Source organism: Bos taurus, chromosome 1 (genome assembly GCF_002263795.3).
Source record: "Bos taurus isolate L1 Dominette 01449 registration number 42190680 breed Hereford chromosome 1, ARS-UCD2.0, whole genome shotgun sequence".
NCBI lineage: Eukaryota > Metazoa > Chordata > Mammalia > Artiodactyla > Bovidae > Bos > Bos taurus.
In genome coordinates this window covers 153,444,418-153,463,964 of record NC_037328.1, presented here as the reverse complement: position 1 = coordinate 153,463,964, position 19,547 = coordinate 153,444,418, and the positions used below count along the sequence as shown (strand labels likewise).

At 48.2% G+C, this 19,547-nt stretch overlaps 1 protein-coding gene across 6 annotated transcripts in view; it reads left to right on the top strand.

Moving 5' to 3' along the window:
• RFTN1 (raftlin, lipid raft linker 1) overlaps positions 1 to 19,547 on the top strand; it is a 225,963-nt gene that overhangs the window by 97,379 nt on the left and 109,037 nt on the right. Inside the window, exon 1 of one of the 6 annotated variants that reach the window (XM_024997196.2) lies at positions 6,459 to 6,696. The exons of the other annotated variants lie outside the window; for them this stretch is intronic. Coding sequence (XP_024852964.1) covers positions 6,659 to 6,696 — 38 coding nt within the window. The 5' untranslated portion in view covers positions 6,459 to 6,658. Of the gene's footprint in view, positions 1 to 6,458; positions 6,697 to 19,547 lie in introns of those variants that run through there. 6 annotated transcript variants of the gene reach the window in all.

Here is a 19,547-nt window from a genome sequence, read left to right as displayed (position 1 = left end):
GAATTTTTCTGAATCAAGTGGAATAAAACCACGCTACTGTCTTTCACTGAACAACCATAAATTCACTGAAAGATGAATTTGTCTTTGGTTTACATATTTAACCAGTACCAGAAGTGCATCTTGTTAACATAGCCACACAGCGTGGACCCCAAATAATGGAACCACACACACACACTCACACAGACACACACACACACACACTCACACAGACACACACACACACACACACTCACACAGACACACACACACACACACACAGACACACAGACACACAGACCCACACAAGATCCTTTTATTGCCCAAATAGCAGTGGTTTGCCACAAAGGTGTGTATGTGTTATTTTCCACTCTTTTTTTGGTTTGTTTTTAAAAAACAGACAAAGAGTGGCCGTCAGAGGAAGGGCAGTCTTTGCACACCTTAAGCGGAGTGCAGATGCCTTCCGTCGCTGTATGAGCAGGCCCTCAAGATGCGGTTCTGCCCTTCCTGACCCGTGCCTGCCTCATGGGCACCTGACTCACAGGACTGGCCTTCCTGCACCCTTGCCTCTGCCCGGGCCTGTGATGGTTTCCATCAGAGGGGCAGCGAGGCACCTGCCCCGCTGCTGTCTCCCTGGTAATCAAATTCAGGCCGTCTGCCGTAATGCCCCCCTGACTGGCAATCCTCTCCCCAGCCCCCGGGTGCAGAGCGAGACCCCACGCGCTGCCGGCCTTCAGCCGCATGTGGTGGGGGTTCCCTCCAGGATTGTACTGCAGACGGATGAGCCCCCCTATCCACAAAGCCACTGCTGTCTCCGTGGCCTCCTCTGTGGTCTTTCTTTGGTCGTAAGGTCTTAAAGGCAGGCAAGTGCTGGCCTTGTCGGCCTGCAGGCTGAAGCCCAGTGGTGGCCTTTTTTTGTAGCCCAGAAGATAACATGAACATTTTCGTTGGCGTTTGGAAAGGGCAGAATTGGGAAAGTACAGAATTCTGTTGGGACAGAACAGAAGATTCTTTTAAAAATTACAGTCAAAAGTGTCCTCTTTAAGTGGCCCTGTGTCTCTTCATGTCTAATTTCTACCAATTACTTTGACTCTTGGGAGAATTACAGGGCTTCTAGAAAGAGGTTTCTTAATGAAATGAAATACACAGGAGGGAGGGGTGCCTTCTGGGACGCGCCCTAGAAAATGCTCACACGCGAGCTGGGCTTCAGCCTGGAGCGTCTGACTGTCGGAATCACACGTGGGGAGGGTGCCTGGCGCTGGGCTTAGGGTGATTGACACATGCTGCTGTCGGGGGGCGGGGCGGCGGGGGGACCACAGCAGCTGGCTTATTCCCAGAGAGCAGAAATGCAGGAAGGGGGACGCGGAGTTCTTTTCTTAAACCTGGTGGGGGAAGAATGTCTTTGTGTGGTGCGGAGGTCATTGTTTGGGGTTCCAATTTGGGGAGGACCCCGATCTTGGCTCACAGTGCTCCCCCTGGCTCCCCGTTGCTGGCATGGGAGCATCCTTATCAGCTTTCTCAAGCTTCCTGAGGTGTCGGGAACTTGATTAGTTCTCAGGGGCTGCTGCCTCGCTCCCCACAGAGCTCTCCGGCCGCTCCGCAGACCTCCTTAATGTATTCCTCCTATTTCCTCCTCTCGCTCCAGGGTGACACCCTTCTCTGGCGTGTGGAAGTTTCAGGATTCACTGTTAATTACTGTGTTTGCACTTTCCAATCTAATATGTCGGCATATAGCCACACTCTCTTGGGGAAAGAGAGGTTCCCCTGCCCCAATCCACACCCCTAACTGGCTTGCCTGCTTATTCTTCTTCTGTCTCTCCACGTGTGGGATTTTATCCCAGGCTGGGATAAAACTGTCTGATCGCTGTCCTGGATTGCCTGTGTCTTTCCCCATGTGTTCTACTTTATTTATTTTTTGCCTCCTCTGAGAGAGAATTAGCATCCTAGCGGTTTCCAGTGTTTCTCGGAAGTCGCTTGGAATGGCGGAGAATAGCAAGCAAGGTGCCCAGAACGCAAAAAGCACAAGCAACTCCGTTTCTTTGAAGTTTCCTGTTGATCTTAAACCCTGTGCAAATACGACAGCACTGTGACATGCCTGTGTTTGTTTTAGAATAAAATAAAGAAGAGCCCTCTCCTCCCACGCGTGCACACACTCTTTAAATTACAGTGGGCTCCAGGAAGGTGCGTTCTGTGGCATGTGCCTGGGCTACAGGGACACGCCCCGGTATGAGGGCCGTGTATGCACAGTGCAGGCGATCTGGTGCAAACAGTTTTACTCAGATGTTAGATTTTTGTATTTGGATGCTTATTCCATATTAAATTTAGGAACTCAGAGTGTCTTCCTGGCAAGGTCTTTTTTTGTCCTTAGTCTTCTTTGTCAGTTAGTAGTAATTTAGATGATGTAGGTTGCTGAAGCGAACAAGGGTATCATCGGCATTACGAGTGTCGGGGCTTGGAAGAGGCTAGCACTCGTTCAGGTTTGCGTTTTTAGCCATGAATGCAGCAGCAGGTGAGAAATAACTCCCAGATCCACATGAGTACATTATTACTGATTGCAACATTCTTGAGATTCTGATGTAATGATTATCTGTATGATCTATCCAAGCTGTTTTCTGTAATTTTTTAAATGGTTGAAAAATGGAACCGTTTTACAAAGAGGTAGATGCCGTAATGTGATTTAGTGGAGTACATCATTTCATTTGCTTCCAATTCAGCCACCATGAGGTGGAACTTGAAATGGCTACAAAGACTTTAAAAACCCAATTAGTAACCGGTATTCACATCACACCTGTTTCGGAGGGCCTGAGAGTACTTTCGCCTCCTTCCTGTGTGTGTTAAGTGTTACAATTCAGTCTCACCATGGTCCTCACGAGGGTTGTTTTTTGTTTTCCTTATTTGTGGAAGATACTCTTATGCATTCAGCAGAGGTTTTAGACTCTATTTTATAGTTGGAAAATAGAGCAAGTCTTGGCATTATTCCTCACTTCTGTCTTATGTCCTAAGAAGATGAGGCTGGAGAAGTCACTGATGACCTCTCAGGACCGGAGTGCAGGCTGGGTGAGTGGGAGGGTTGGTGGAGGTGGGGCTCACGGCCCCTCTCGAGGCTCATGGCTCAGAAACGCATCCTCTTTGGTTTCAGGGCCCGGAGCTCATGGGAGGGTCCTCTGAGAATCACCAGAGTCCTCTGGGCTGTACAATACCTGTCCAGGCTGTGGGACCACGAGCCTGGTCACCCCCACGCGGGTTTCAGGACACGGGGCCGCCACTGCGAACCATCGGGAGATGCGCAGACACCTCTTTTCAGCAGGCTGGCCAGGCCTTGTCAGTGTCTGCACTGAACGGTGCTGTACTGGGGATGGGTCTAGGGCCATTGGCACCTTATTTCCCTCTGTTCCCCGAAAGCCAGAGCAACATGAATCTACCACGCGCCTGTGTTTCTAAGGCAGTGACCCTTGAAAGGTAAGAGAGAATGAGGTGAACGAAGTCTATGCTCTAGGGCGGTTTATAACAGACCCGATTTGTCAAAGTTTTCATGATTTTCATCCTCAGCTTCTACGGTTTTAAGTCCCTAGAACTGCGCTGCTGGGCAACCTCGATCTTAACAAACAGGAACATAAAGCCGGCTTTTATTGTGAAGAACGTTTATATATGCTTGCAGGCACTTAAAAAAATTTCTATTCAAGTGTTGTTGATTCACATGTTGTATTAAATTCTGCTACACAGTAAAGTGGTTCAGTTATACGTATATGTAGTTCATATATACATATTCTTCTTCATCTTCTTTTCCGTGGTGGTTTTATCCCAGGATACTGAGTATAGCTCCCTGTGCTGTAAGCAGGACCTTGTTGTTCATCCGTCCTGTATGTAATATGTTTGCCTCTGATAATCCCAAGCTCCCAATTTATCCTTCCGCTGCCCCGTCCCCCCGGCAACCACAAGTCTGTTCCCTGTCTCTGTGAGTCTGTTCTGTTTCGTAGAGAAGTTCCCTTGTGTCATATCTTAGATTCAAAGGCACTTCTTAACATGATTTACCATTTACTGGCCATGATGCTGATCATGTATTTATTGCCGGAGCCAGAGCCCTTTCTCTTTGCTTTGTGATATGACTTGTCTTTCCTCTTGGAATCCAAGATGCAAAAAACAGTGCTTAGGATGGTGACTTGTCACAGTCACCCTTCTGATGGTGTGGAGGAGCCGAGATTCCCCCAGGATCTTTCCACATCTAACACTTTAACTTTATAACCATTAGGGTTAGGGTGGGAGTTTTCAACCTTCATAGCTTTTCAGCCGTTGACCTTCTGGGCCAGAATCTGTCCTGTGAGACATAGGGTATTTGGCATTATCCCTGCCTCTACCCACTGGGTGTCGGTCGCAAACACCTCCCTTCTTGCCCTTGCAGGTATGATGATCAGAAATGTCTCCAGACCTTACCACATGTCCCTGACCCACAAAACTGCCCCCGTTGAGAACCCCTGGATTAGTGTAAGGGTGTGAAGTAGAGTCTAACTGTATTTCCTTCTCCTTTTGTCAATAGCATTTATTGTGCTAACCTAACTTGGCCATGGAATGAAATGCCACCTTTATCATAGGTTGGATATCTGCATATACCCTAATTTACTCCTGATTCTCTATTGTTCCTTTGATCTGTTGATTGATTTTTGTGCTAACACCATGCTATTTTGATTACAATAAATCTGTAGTGTGTATTAGTATCTAGTCAGACACTGTTCTCTTGCAGGATCTTGGCAACTTTTGCATATTGATTTTTCCATATATTGTCTATGGTTGTTTCCTTCAATTCCTAGTAAACCCTGTTGAAATTGTAATTTCATTCTAATCTGAGAAGAATTTCTCCCTTGTGTTTCTAAGACCATAAGTGTAAGCATAGTTGCTCAGTCGTGTCCAGCTCTTTGCAACCCCTGGACTGTAGCAACCAGACTCCTCTGTCCATGGAATTCTCCAGGCAAGAATATTGGAGTGGGTTGCCATTCCCTGCTCCAGGGGATCTTCCCATCCTAGGGACCGAACCTGGGTCTCCCGCATTACAGGCAGATTCTTTACTGTCTGAGCCACAAGGGAAGCCCACTTTAAGACCATGGAGTTCAGTATTATTGCCAGAAGTTAATTTTTTATTTTAGGGTTTTCTGATTATTCTGAAAATTCTACACAGTCTAGACCAGTGGTTACCAAAGGTGGGCACCCTTGTTAAAAGATAACTGAGACTTATGCTTATCTGTATTGAAAGTGAGGAGAGACAGTATGCATTAGGAACATTGATGTTTAGCATTGGGGTTGAACGTAGTCACCTGGCTGGGTGCAGGTCTCAGAGGGCCCTGTCCTCACAAAGCAGGTTGAGGCTTCCTGGAGGGGCCTGGGTTCAGGGAGCTGTTTCAACTGAGAACCCAGAAAAGTGGATTTGTGGATTCTTTTTTGTAGTTTTAACTAAGTTAGCTCTCATGACATATACACATGGTTAAAAAATTCCTGTTAAGTGATTTCAGATTGAGGAGAATACAGAATACCAGTAATGTAAATGTGAAATTCTCTTTCACACACATATACACACGAAATGGCCACACTGACCCTTCTCTTCATTGTGTGGAAGAGCTTTCTTAGTGACATAAAGAAAGCTGATGCCTACCTATTTCGATCTGCCAGAAGGTGACCAAAGAACTTTTAACCTCAAGATGACATTTTGCAGTGTGGATTTACTTCCACTGTTGTTAGCAGGGAATCTAATTTCCAGTGTATATTATGCCCTGGAATATTAATTATTAATAAACAGTAACTTATTGTGATTATAGGATACCCTGGTGGGCTCAAACAGTTAAGAGTCTGCCTGCAATGCGGGGGACCTGGGTTCGATCCCTGGGTGGGGAGGTCCCCTGGAGAAGGAAATGGCAACTCACTCCAGTGTTCTGGCCTGGAGAATCCCATGGACGGAGGAGCCATGGGGTCACAAAGAATCAGACACACTTGAGTGGCTTCACGTGTGTTGTGATTATACTTTTCAAATGCTGCTCATTTCATCTGTGTCTCATCTTCTAAATGTTTGGTGCTGTGTGTATCGTTTTCTAACATATGTAAGATGCTGGTACTGTAGCCCTCAGGAGACCGTTACTGATGGATCGTGTGATTAAAAAGCTTTGGAGACCGCCGATTCGTGGTTTCCGGGTCACACCAGTGGTTCCTGAAGCAGTTTTGAGTCTGTGTGGTGTTCCATGCACAGTATCTCCTGGGAGCCCCTTAGAAACGCGGATCCCAGCCCCGACCCCGCTGCGCTGGCTCCGAATCTGCATTTTAACAGGATCCCATGGGTCAAAGTCTGAGAAAGGCGCTCAGCTGTGCTTTTCTCTTAGGGACCCGCTAGCACCCACATGTGCACGCACGCACAGCCACGTATCATCTAAAATTAAATAAAACTAAGCGCTCATTTCCTCAGCGGCCCTGGCCACGTTTCAGGTGCTCAGCAGCAGCGTGTGGGTTGCGGCTCCTGCTCGCTCAGAGATGGAGCACGTGCCCTGTGTAACTCAGCAGGTCAAAGGGTGCCAGCAGGAAGACCCAGAAAAGAAGGAAACCATGAGCAAACTTGAAGTGGGATGTGTGCATTATCTGTAAATGAAAAAGAGACTTCCTGTTGCTTCGCCGGACGTGGCCTGCGAGAGCCTTAGGAAGGGCATTCATGTGTGGAGCCGTAGATATTGTGACTTTTCTGAGCCAGTAAGTACCGAGCAGACCTGCCTTTATTTGGTGTTATGTTAAATAATAAATATGCATTATAAAAATAATATTGATGAATCAGTACTACTGTTCATCATTTCCATGTCTTTCAAAGCCAGGAGGAGACTTGCAGAGTTCAAGAGAAAGCAGGACTCCGCCCCACGTCCCGTTCCGTGCGGTGGGGGTTCTCCTGGCTGTAGCCCAGTGTGGTGGAAATGGGATTTCTTTGGCAGCAGCGTTACGCAGGGACCACTGGGGTAGAGCTTGTGTGTTAGCTTCTTTACTTGCCTTTACGGTTAAAGGTGAACTCCTTATGTCGTGCACTTGCTGATGGCTTATCAACCAGAGAACACACAGAGCGAGGCAGGATGTGGCAAGGTTTCTGTAGAATAAATAGCAGGCGTGGCTGGTTAGGCACCCATGATGCCTTGCACCCACTGGCAATGCACAGCTCCCTGGGAGTGTGTGGTTAGGGTACCACTTGCCCCCCTCCCCCCATCCTTTCTGGAATGTTCCTGGGGATACCAAACCCTTATCTGCAGCTGAGGTGCATGTTTGTTGGTGAAAAAAGAAGGGAGAAGACAGGGCAGTGACCCCCTGAGGAGTTCTTTCTTTTCCTTCTACTTGCTACTTCAGCACTCCCCTGAAAGCTTCATATAATTAGGTGCTTTATTGAAAAATTCACTTGGGTTTGTTCACTTGGCTGTTTTCTTCCTCAAGCATTTCTTGTTTTTCGATAAAATAGGTTTAAATTTGTTTATTTACTTAAGTATTTCCCGGCCACCCTTCTCAGCCTGTGGCCGGCAGGACCCTCACTGCCCGAGCAGGCAGTGAGCAGGATGGAGCTGGCACCCCTGTGGTGGAAGCACAGGGTCTCAAGCGCTGGATGGCAGGGAAGCCCCCGGCAGGCATTTCTCAAGCGTCCCTGTTAGAGGAAACTGTGGGCTCCAGCAGCCTCTTTTATTTTTTTGTAGATTTGGTTCATTTTGCAAAGAGGAGTTCATGGGAATTGTCAGTAGTCTTTCCCCTGTTGAACTAGAGCATCTTTGGGGAGCAGCAGTCTGTCCCTCTCCCCCGACCCCAGCCACCACCAACTGCAGAGAAACACCTCGAATCTCTCTCCCATCCAGCCACTCCTTCTGCAAAAAATCGTAGCTCTCATTTCTGCCCTCCTAAAATATGCTTTCCCTTCCACCTCCATCATACCCAGTGATGCTGCTTAATCTTCCTAGAATCTGCACTTTCCCGTCTTCTTCTATCTAAGACTGTTCATGACTCCTCTTTGCCTCAGAATGAAGGCCAGGCCTGTCCTGTCACAACCCCCTCTGGTTCTTTCCATCCGCATTTCTCCCTTTCTGCTCCAGCCAGGACTACATCTCAGACCCATTCCAACAGCAGATTCACCCGTTCATTTGTCAGGCTTGTGTTTACATGAGCTGAATTATAACAGGCAAACTTTGCCTTCCTGTATCTTTTACCAGATTGACCTATTTATTACTTCCATCATGTAACTCAGGCGTTTTTTTTTGTTTGTTTGTTTGTTTTCGTCTAGACCCTCACTAACTTCCGTTCTCGGTGGCTGGAATGTCTTACCCACGGTCCCACGACTGATGTTCTCACAGCTTCAAAGACTCAGCTGACATGCTCCTGGTGTTTTAAAACTTTCCCTGATCCCTGACTCTAGAAGTAACTGAACTTTCATAGCTCTTCTCTGTGGTTGAAGAAGGAAATGGCAGCCCATTCCAGCACTCTTGCCTGGAAAATCCCATGGACAGAGAAGCCTGGTAGGCTACAGTCCATAGGGTCACAAAGAGTCGGACATGACTGAGTGACTTCACTTTTCTCTATGGTTAGAATAAATAGCAGTATTGGGTAGATAGATGCCTGTAGATGCTAAGTTTCTTTTTTTAATGATTGAAGTGTGATTGATTTACAGAATTATGTAAGTTCTGTGTACAACATAGTGACTCACAACTTTTAAGGATTACACTCCGTTTATAGTTATTGTAAAACGTTGGCTGTATTCCCCATGTTGGACAATATATTCTTATTGCTTCTTTTATGCACAGTAATTTGTCTCTGAAACCCCTCCCGCTAAATCGCCGCTCCGCATTCCGCTCTCCCCACTGTTAACCACTGGTTTTTCTCCCTCTGAGTCTGTTTCTACTTTGTCACATTGACTAATTTGTTTTGTCTTTTAGATTCCACGTTTAAGGGATAACATGCAGTATTTGTCTTTCCTGGTCTGACATTTCACTAAGCAAAATGCTGGGCTGTTCAGTTTCCTGAGAGTGGGCTCTAACTCCAGCCCTACATGTGGTCAGTGGTCAAGCAGATGATGAAGAAAGGATGATAAATGAGTAGATGTCTTTACTGTCTTCAGTTTTACATAAGCTTATGAAGCTGCTGCTGCTGCTGCTAAGTCGCTTCAGTCGTGTCCGACTCTGAGCGACCCCATGGACTGCAGCCCACCAGGCTCCTCCGTCCATGGGATTCTCCAGGCAAGAGTGCTGGAGTGGGCTGCCATTGCCTTCTCCAATGCATGAAAGTGAAAAGTGAAAGTGAAGTCACTCAGTCGCGTCTGACTCTTAGCGACCCCATGGACTGCAGCCCACCAGGCTCCTCCGTCCATGGGATTCTCCAGGCAAGAGCACTGGAGTGGGTACCATTGCCTTCTCCGTATGAAGCTAGAAGCAGCTTTCCTTTTCTTTCACTCATAGATCTTTTTCAGATCTGTGGTTCATTTTCCTCCCTGTTACTCCTTAAACACACACACACACACACAGAGCGCCATTCTGATCGTTTTACTCGAACCTGGCATTGCCTTGAGGGAAAGAGCTTAAAATTCCTTCCTGTTCCCAGAGATAGAGAATTTGTTTCTGTCAACTGACATTTAGTGATTTTTTTTTCCTCGTTGGAGAAGTGCCTAGTGATCTAAGCTTGTGTTTGTCACCATTTCTTTCTGACTGTTCCTAAAAGAGGCAAAAATAGCCCTATTGATGAACTAGACATTCCCCCTCGTTTCTTTTCATAACTCAAGTTCAAACTGTGCTTTGTGTCCTGGGAAAAGAAGATGTTGCTCCAACTCATGGTCTTGGAAGCTATCTAAGGGATTAATGAGTTGGAGTGAGATCTATTACATGTTTATTATTTAAAAGACGTGTGTATGATAGATTTTATTAGCATGTTTATTGCTGAAGCGGATAGTTTATAGTAGTTTTTGGATGGGCATCTGCTTTTTAGTGGACTGATTTCAGATCTGTCCATGAGAGCAAAATAGGTATTCAACTTACTTCTTGGCATTTTGTCGGAATACTTTGAGGATTAACCCTTTTGCCCATGATCATGTTGAATGTTTAAAGTACTCAGAAGTGTTGCAATCATGGCTTGCAAGCACGTCCTTTTAACAGCTTAGAAAAGGGTTTTGTCCCAGCCACGGTGAGATCAGGCAGGTCAGTGTCAAGTCCTGATCCTGGTCACGGGAAGAATCGGCCGAGTCATCCCCAGGGGTGACATGCCGGGCTCGGGTTTTTGGGTCAGCAGTCCCAATGCTGAGCCCATGAGACAGTCTGTTCCCTCTTAGCTCTTCCCTGGTGTCCAGCCTCTGTGACTCACAGTGGGGCCCTGTGTGTGGCTCCCAGGGCCCAGGGCCTGGTGGCCAAGAGGTCAGAGTCAATCCCAAAGACGTTGGCTTACATGCTACTCATAAACATTGGTTAGAGCCAAAATTTGACATTTGTGGCCAACATAAAAGCACAACATCGTAACCTCCTTAAAAGAATTGCAAGGTCTGGCAGCCCAAGCCTGGAGTTTCGAGTGATGGCTTGGCTCGAGCTGCCCGTCTCACCAAGCTTTTCCGCTGCTCTGGCCGTGGTGCCTCGGCCTGACCCCTGACCTCACCCGGGCACTGGGGCTTTTCCTGGTCTGTCAAGTTCATCTGCAGCCACGTTGCTCTCAGAAATGGTGGTGTGGAAGGGAGCCAGACTGGACCCTCTGTTTGCAGAAAGACAGGAGGGATCGTGTTTCTTGGTGGACGTGGAGACCGATTCACTGTCTTTTATGTGAGAACAGAGCGATTAGATTATGTACTTTGGTCAAAAAATTACCCTCTTTCCCTCAACGTTCGTGGCCCTTGGAGGTCGCTGCCCTTGGTCTGACCTTCTGGCCTTCCCTGGGGAACGGCCACGTAACCCTTGGCAGTTGTGATAGCGGAGATGGGAGTGAGTCTGTGTCTGAGTGGTGTGGGCAGCGTAACACGGGGTGAGTGATCTTTCACATGGTTTGAAACAGCCCTACTGTGTTCGCCTCTGAGGGGCTCCATCAGCATGTAGACTCTTTGCCACCCTGCCTTACCTTCAGGACAGGTCTGTGCGCACACACTCAGCATCTGAATCTGGTTTCATGTGTGCTTTGACTAGCATTTATCCGAATTTCCTACACGGTCATATTCAGGGTTGGCCCAAGTCCTGTTTGTGCAGTTTGGGGTGATGAGAAAGTTCTGGAAATGACCGTGGTGACAGCCGCACAGCGTTGTGAATGCACTTGATGACACTGAATGTATGCTTAGAAACGGCTAGAATGGTCAGTGTTTTACCACAGTGAAAAATGAGAAGAGCGAGGACAGCAATGAGTCGGAAGTATTTCTGGGTTTTTCTAATGGAAAGAGGCACAGATAGAGTCGTGCATTCTTATATTTCCGTAAGGTTGGGTCCTTTTTCTGGGAGCTTGGTCTTCTGAGGAGACTGGAGTAGACACAGCTGGTCTCTCCAAGTCCCTCTTTCTGTGTTTCTTCCTGCCTACGGACTTGTTCTGTTATCGCCAAGGAAAACCTCCAGGAAAGGGGCGGCTGGAGCACAGGCCATGAGTTCCCAGGCCGGCTGCCCGCTAGAATCACTGGGGTGTTTCCAGAGCCCCATGGCCCAGGCTGCACCTCACACCGAGTAAAGCAGAATCTGTGGGAGCTCGCCAGCTGAGCCCAAGGTTGAGTGCGGCCGAGGTGGAAGATGCCCGCCTGAGGGACACTGGCCTGAGTCACTGAGCCTAGGCTGTGCTTGTCGACCTGCTCTAGTGTCTAAAGTTGGAGCACATCAAAGAAGAGTATTCTTTTTTCCCCCCAGACCCAGTTATCTCACTCATTGTCTTCTTGTGATTTGAGGAGCGTCCTAAAAAAATGTATGTGTTTATTTGGCTGTCCTAGGTCTCACTTGCGGCATGCAGGTTCTCTTAGTTGGTGGCGTGTGGGGTCCCGTTCCCCGACCAGGGATCGAACCTGGGCCCTCATGTTGGGAGCAGAGAGTCTTAGCCACTTAAGCTCAGGGAAGTCCCTCGAGGAGCTTCTTACATGAAAAGGATGGTCAGGCAGGGGTGTCGGTGCAATTTAGGACAAGAAACACTGACTTTAGGAATAAACATCACAGAATCAAAGCAAACACATGTCCTCACCCCAGCGCAGCTGATGGCCTGCTTTCTTTTTTTAAAAAAGTAAATTATTATTTGGAATAATTTCAGGTTTAACAGAAAAGTTTCAAAGAAATTAAAGAGAATTCCCATATACCCTTCACCGAGTTTCCACCATCATTAATATCTTAAATTACTGTGGTACATTTGTCAAAACTTAAGACATTGACATTGGTATGTTGCTGGTAACTCAATTGTGAATTTTATTTGGATTTCATCAGTTTTTCTGTTAATGTCCTTTTCGGGTTGTGGGACTCAGTCCAGGATACCATAGCATTTAGTTGTTATGTTAACGATTAAAAAAAATAATAAGCTGGACTCTGGAGCGTTAGCTGCTTCTCCAGGGTCTTAAGTGGCTGGGAGTGCTGTGTTTATGAGCTTTGCTGATGCTTTATTGCTGTGCTCTGAGAATCTGAACTCATCTTGTCTTATTCACTCTTGGCTTTCAGGACCTCACGTCTATGCTGTGTGTGTGTGTGTGTGTGTGTGTGTGCGCGCGCGCACGCTCAGTTCTGTCCGACGATCTGTGACCCATGGTATGTAGCCTGCCAGGCTCTTCTGTCCATGGCATTTTCCAGGCGAGAATACTGGAGCAGTTTGCCATTTTCTTCTGCAGGGGATCTTCCCAATGTAGGGATTGAACCCGGCTCTCATGCATTTCGGGCAGGTTCTTTCCCATTTGAGCCACCAGGGAAGCTCTCTCTGCTCCGTGTGCTTTTCTTCCCTCCTCCTTTCAGAAACTCCCTTTGGAGCGGCTGGAAATAACCCCTCCCAACTCTGCAGTGTGTTTAGTTGGGGCCCAAGACACGAGATGGATCAGATCCCCTTTCTAGTTAATGTTCCCTCCAGGCTGGTTCTGAGAAATGACTCAGCAGCACAAGGATGGTGTTTTTTTTCAAGAAGCCAAGATATTTGGAACCCACGTCTTAGGTGAATTTCACCATCAGCCCATTTAACAGGATAGTGATATATTAAATGTGAACAGATTTCTTCACAAAGCCTTTTTTGCCATCAGATCAGATCAGATCAGTCCCTCAGTCGTGTCTGACTCTTTGCGACCCCATGAATCGCAGCACGCCAGGCCTCCCTGTCCAACACCAACTCCCGGAGTTCACTGAGACTCACGTCCATCGAGTCAGTGATGCCATCCAGCCATCTCATCCTCTGTCGTCCCCTTCTCCTCCTGCCCCCAATCCCTCCCAGCATCAGAGTCTTTTCCAATGAGTCAACTCTTTGCATGAGGTGGCCAAAGTATTGGAGTTTCAGCTTTGGCATCATTCCTTCCAAAGAAATCCCAGGGCTGATCTCCTTCAGAATGGACTGGTTGGATCTCCTTGCAGTCCAAGGAACTCTCAAGAGTCTTCTCCAACACCACAGTTCAAAAGCATCAATTCTTTGGCGCTCAGCCTTCTTCATAGTCCAACTCTCACATCCATACATGACCACAGGAAAAACCATAGCCTTGACTAGACGGACCTTTGTTGGCAAAGTAATGTCTCTGCTTTTGAATATGCTATCTAGGTTGGTCATAACTTTCCTTCCAAGGAGCAAGCGTCTTTTAATTTCATGGCTGCAATCACCATCTGCAGTGATTTTGGAGCCCAGAAAAATAAAGTCTGACACTGTTTCCACTGTTTCCCCATCTATTTCCCATGAAGTGATGGGACTGGATGCTATGATCTTCGTTTTCTGAATGTTGAGCTTTAAGCCAACTTTTTCATTCTCCACTTTGACTTTCATCAAGAGGCTTTTTAGTTCCTCTTCACTTTCTGCCATAAGAGTGGTGTCATCTGCATATCTGAGGTTATTGATATTTCTCCCAGCAATCTTGATTCCAGCTTGTGTTTCTTCCAGCCCAGCATTTCTCATGATGTACTCTGCATATAAGTTAAATAAACAAGGTGACAATATACAGCCTTGACGTACTCCTTTTCCTATTTGGAACCAGTCTGTTGTTCCATGTTCAGTTCTAACTGTTGCTAACTGACCTGCATACAAATTTCTCAAGAGGCAGGTCAGGTGGTCTGGTATTCCCATCTCTTTCAGAATTGTCCACAGTTTATTGTGATCCACACAGTCAAAGACTTTGGCATAGTCAATAAAGCAGAAATAGATGTTTTTCTGGAACTCTCTTGCTTTTTTGATGATCCAGCAGATGTTGGCAATTTGATCTCTGGTTCCTCTGCCTTTTCTAAAACCAGCTTGAACATCTGGAAGTTCACGGTTCACATATTGCTGAAGCCTGGCTTGGAGAAGTTTGAGCATTACTTTACTAGCGTGTGAGATGAGTGCAATTGTGCGGTAGTTTGAGCATTCTTTGGTATTGCCTTTCTTTGGGATTGGAATCTAGTCTCTCTTGGGTTTTCAAGAGGGTAAGTCAATTGAAGAGAATCTTGCAAATATGTTAATGAGGCAGTGAGCCCGGCGGCTCCTCCCCTCCCCTAGATGTGCCTCCTGGACTTGATCCCGGACAGTACGTTCCCTTGGTTTTCTCTCTTTCACTATGGTTGCTCTTTCTTTGTCTCCTTGGTTGCTTTCTCTTCTTTCCTTCCCGATTTCTTTGGGGTGGAGGGTCCCCAGGCTCAGTGCTGACTCCTCTCCCTCTCTTAATTAAGATCTCATCCAGTCTTGTGGTCTGACTACCATCTGGAAGTTGCTAACTCGAAAATTGACCTCCCTAGCCCTGTCTCTTGAAGTCCAGACTCGAACATGAGTGCAGTTCTCTACTAGACATATCTGGGAGAAGGAAATGGCAACCCACTCCAGTATTCTTGCCTAGAGAGCTCCGTGGACAAAGGAGCCTGGTGGGCTGTCGTCTATGGAGTCACACAGAGTCGGACACGACTGAAGTGACTTGGCATGCATGCATGCATTGGAGAAGGAAATGGCAACCCGCTCCAGAATTCTTGCCTGGAGAATCCCAGGGACGGGGGAGCCTGGTGGGCTGCCGTCTATGGGGCTGCATTGAAGCGACTTAGCAGCAGCAGCAGATATCTCTGCTTGGCTGTCTGCTGGGTGTGTCAAGTTCAGGACATGGCACACCAAATTCTCCCTGGGACACGGCCCCCACAGCCTCCCTTCATAGTCCTGGCAGCATCGTCCATTCTCTGCTGCTGGGCAGAAGCCCTTGGAGTCATCCTCCCATGCTTGCTTGCTTTCACGCAAACTCTTCATAAGGAAGTCTTGAGGATTCCACCTTGAAAATATATCCAGAACCCAGCACTTCCCACCGTTGTCACACTGCTGCCAGCCCACTTTGGGCCACCATCACCTCCCACCTGGACCACTGGGTTAGTCTCTTAGCTGCCACCTGAAGCCAGATGGATCGTTTCTTATAATATTTATTTTTACTCATTTATTTATTTGGCTGAGCCGGGTCCTGGTTACGGCACTCAGAATCCTTCGTTGCAGCATGCAGACTCTTAGTTGTGGCATATGGGCTCTAGTTCCTTACCCGGGGATTGAACCCAGGCCCCCTGCATAGACCCGTGGGGAAGTCCCCAGAAGGATCCTTTTAGAATAAATCAGATCATATCACTTCTCTGTTCAACATCCTCCAAGGACTTCCCCTGTCGTTCTGAGTAAACGCCCCTGTCGTCACTGTGGCCTGTGAGGTCCATGCTTTCTGGCTCCTCACTGGCTCTCTGATGGTGTCTCTTCTTCCTCTTCTGCCCCTTGTTCAGTGAGCTGCAGCCGCAAGGCCTTTCTGTACCGTCTCACCCCAGGGCCTCTGCACTGGCTGGTCCTCTGCCCTGAAGCTTGTTTCCCGGCTGTCAGGCCAACTGCCTCGCCTCCCAGAGACCTTTATCCAGGTGCCACCCTCTCGAGGAGACTGCCCTGAGCCCCTCATAGAAACTGCGTAGACACTGCCCGCCGCCCCGCCTGCTTCTCCTTACCTTGCTGGTTCTTTTTTCTTTAGCGCTTGCCGCCGTGGGACGTGCTGCAATAGTGCGTGTGTATTTCTCATTAGCCGCCTGTCCCCTTCCACCCGGCCGTGAGCTCACTGAGGGCAGGGGTTTCGTCTTCCTTGACTGCCGACCTGTGCTAAAGAAGACCGCCTGCTGCGTGGTAGTAGCGTGGTCGGTATTCATTGGGTGCGTGAGTGATTAGGGACCGTGATAAAGGCCAGGAATGCACCAACCAATGATAGGAATAGATAGGCAGCTGCTCCTGGGTGAGGGGCCCAGACTTCGTGCCTGGCCTTGCGCTCAGGGCTGGATGTATTTCTGTCTTATTTAATCTTTACAGGGACGCCTGGAGATGGCTGCTCGTTGAACAGTGATGGAAACCGAGCCATAAAACATTTAATCAACTGTCTGAAGGCACACCTCTGGGATCCATCTCTACTTAGCTTTAGGTCCTGTAGCCTCTCATAAACCTAGAGGAGACTGTGGAGGGGAGGGGTGGAGGGAGGTGGGGAAGTATATTGTTAGCAATGCTCTTCTCTGAGTGTCTGCATGTAATCTCAGTGTATTTTGTGGTGATTTCCGGATAAGAGGGGCTTTGAACTGAAGTGAAAAATGAAAGTCTCTCAGTCGTGTCCGAGTCTGTGGCCCCAGTTCATGGGGTTCTCCAGGCCAGAACACTGGAGTGGGGAGCCTTTGCCTTCTCCAGGGGATCTTCCCAACCCAGGGATCGAACCCATGTCTCCTGCATTGCAGGTGGATTCTTTACCTGCTGAGCCACCAGGGAAGCCCCAGAGAGGCTTTGGCTAGTAGTTAATCCTGCATCTCCAAAAATGCAGCCTGTGTCCCGCTTTTTTCTTACTGTTTAGACCCAGATCTTTCTGTCCCTTTGGGAAGTGGAAGCCTGAATGGGGGCTTCAGTCTAGGGGAAGTTTGGTGGTTTCCAGTAGCCTTTTCCAGGACAACACAAGGACGTGGCCTTTGGGGAAGTGTAAGTGGAGTTCCCCTCTACCCCAGGAGGGAGGCAGATGCTGCTGAGCCAGGGGTGCGTCTTCAGGATTCTTAGCACCTCGGCTGACTGCAGGACACCTCCTCTGCCGTGCTGTGGTCCCTTGGGGGCCAGCCCATGGTTCCTGGATCCACTTCTAGGGCATGTCTGCTTCTTGATGCCGGGGTGGTCCTTGTCCTCCAGGACTTAAAGCCCTCATCACCTGGCAGAGGCGGTTCTCAGGTGTCTGGCTGGAATCTTGGGGCCTAGACTTGGCCCCCAGGAGGAGGCCTGGTCTGAGCATGAAGCTGCCGTGTCTTCCTGCTCGGCCACTGCGTGAGTTTTCTTTGCTCTGTGATAAGTCACCACCAGCCTAGTGGCTCAGACAGCATGCGTTGATGACCTCAGTTTCTCCAGCTGTTCTGGGTTCTTGGCTGCAGGCCTCATGGGGCTGCAGCAGAGGTGTGGGCTGGGGCTGCGGTCTCATCAGGGGCTTGGCTGGGGAAGGCTCTGCGCCAGGCTCCCTTTGTCGGTGGGCAGAATTTCATCTCCTAGGGCTGAGATCCCTGCTTCGTGCTGGCTGTTGCCCACACGGCCCTCTCACAGCCTGGCAGCCAGCACCGGCAGCGTGTGGCTCACCCCTGCCAAACGGAGTCTTACAGTGTCACGTCGTCATGGGGGGAACTCCCATCACTTTGCCTGGCTCTGTTTATTAGAAGCAAGCCGCAGGTCCTGCCCCTCTCAGGGAGGGATTGTAGGAAGGCATGAATGCCAGAAGTGGGGGGTCACTGGGCGTCACCTTAGGGCGCATTCACCTGAGCAGCCAGGTTCCTGCCCGCCCTCCCGCCCGACCCCCAGAAGGAGCCCAGAAGCGCCCACTGACAGCACTGTAGGCAGATGTCACGCTTTTGTGGATTTGAGGCTGTTTTTCTAGGACTGGTGGCAGGGAAGAACTCCACTGCCCACCCGGGGCTCCCAGGCGGGGCGGCGAGAAAGAATCCGCCCGCCAACGCAGGAGACACAAGAGATGCAGGTTCCACCCCTGGGTTGGGAAGATGCCCTGGAGGAGGAAATGGCAACCTACTCGAGTATTCTTGCCTGGAGAATCCCATGGACAGAGGAACCTAGTGGGCTACAGACCGTGGGGTCGCAGAGACTCGGGCACGACTGAACACACAGCTGTCTCGGGCCGGCACCTCACCAAGTGTGACTTGAGGGCTGGGGTAGGCAGCATCGGTCCTCAGAGCCCTCGAGGGCCTTGCCACCTCCCCTGCCCTGCAGCCAGTCTCCACTGTTCGACCCTTTCATTCAAACTGTGGAGTTATTCTTAAAGGCAGGGGTGCCTCTTAGCTACTCATGTACTCCTCTGAAATGCACGGATTTGCTCTCAAGTGACCAAAGGCCAGGCTGGGAGTTTCCACCTTTCGTCTGGAATGTTTGTAACAGTGCCGACTTCGTCCCTGTCTGTGCTGCTTCCGGCTCAGATGTAACTGAGTTAATGCTCTGATGAAACGAACCAGAGCTGCCTTCTTCCGCAGAGTACGTCTTGTTCCAGAACAAAAACTGGTAGCGAGGAGATCCTGTACTAATGAATATCCTCTGGGACCGGGCCCTGAGTTGCTCAAAGAGGCACCCAGCTTCCCTCCTTTCACTCTGTGGGTGTTCTACAAACAGGAAACTATGTTGACTTTCTTGGTTGTTTTTTTTTTTTTTTTTTTGCTTTCTTACTGGAAGACTCTTTTTTATTGTAGTTGATTTAAGATGTTGTGTTGGTTCCCAGTGCACACCAAAGTGGTTTAGTTATTTCCTTAGATTCTTTTCCCTTTTAGATTAGAACAAAATATTGACTATTTACATTTTGTATATAGTAGTATGTATCTGTTAATTACAGACTCCTTCTTTATCCCTCCTCATTCTATCCCTTGCTTTCCCCTCTGGTAACTATAGCTCCATGTTTGTGAGGCTGTTTCTGTTTTGTAAAGAAGATTATTTGTATGATTTTTTAATATTTCACACATGAGTGATAGTAACCATATTTGTCTTTGTCTAATTTACTTTACTGAATATGATAATCCCTATGTCAATCCACGTTGCTGCTAATGGCATTATATCCATTCTTTTTGTAGCTGAGTAATGTTCCATTGTGTGTATATGTGTGTGTGTGTGAATGTGTGTGTATATGTGTGTGTGTCTGTGTCTCTCTGTGTGTGTGTGTATATGTGTGTGTATGTATGCGTGTGTGTCTGTGTGTATGTGTGTGTGTATGTGTGAGTCTGTGTGTGTGTGTCTGTGTCTCTTGTATGTGTGTGTGTATGTGTGTATATGTGTGTGTATGTATGTGTGTGTGTCTGTGTGTGAGTGTGTGTGTCTGTGTGTCTGTGTGTGTATATGTGTGTGTCTTTGTGTCTCTGTGTGTCTCTGTGTGTGTGTGTGTGTGTGTGTATGTATGTGTGTCTGTGTGTGTATGTGTGTGTGTATGTGTGTCTGTGTGTGTATATGTG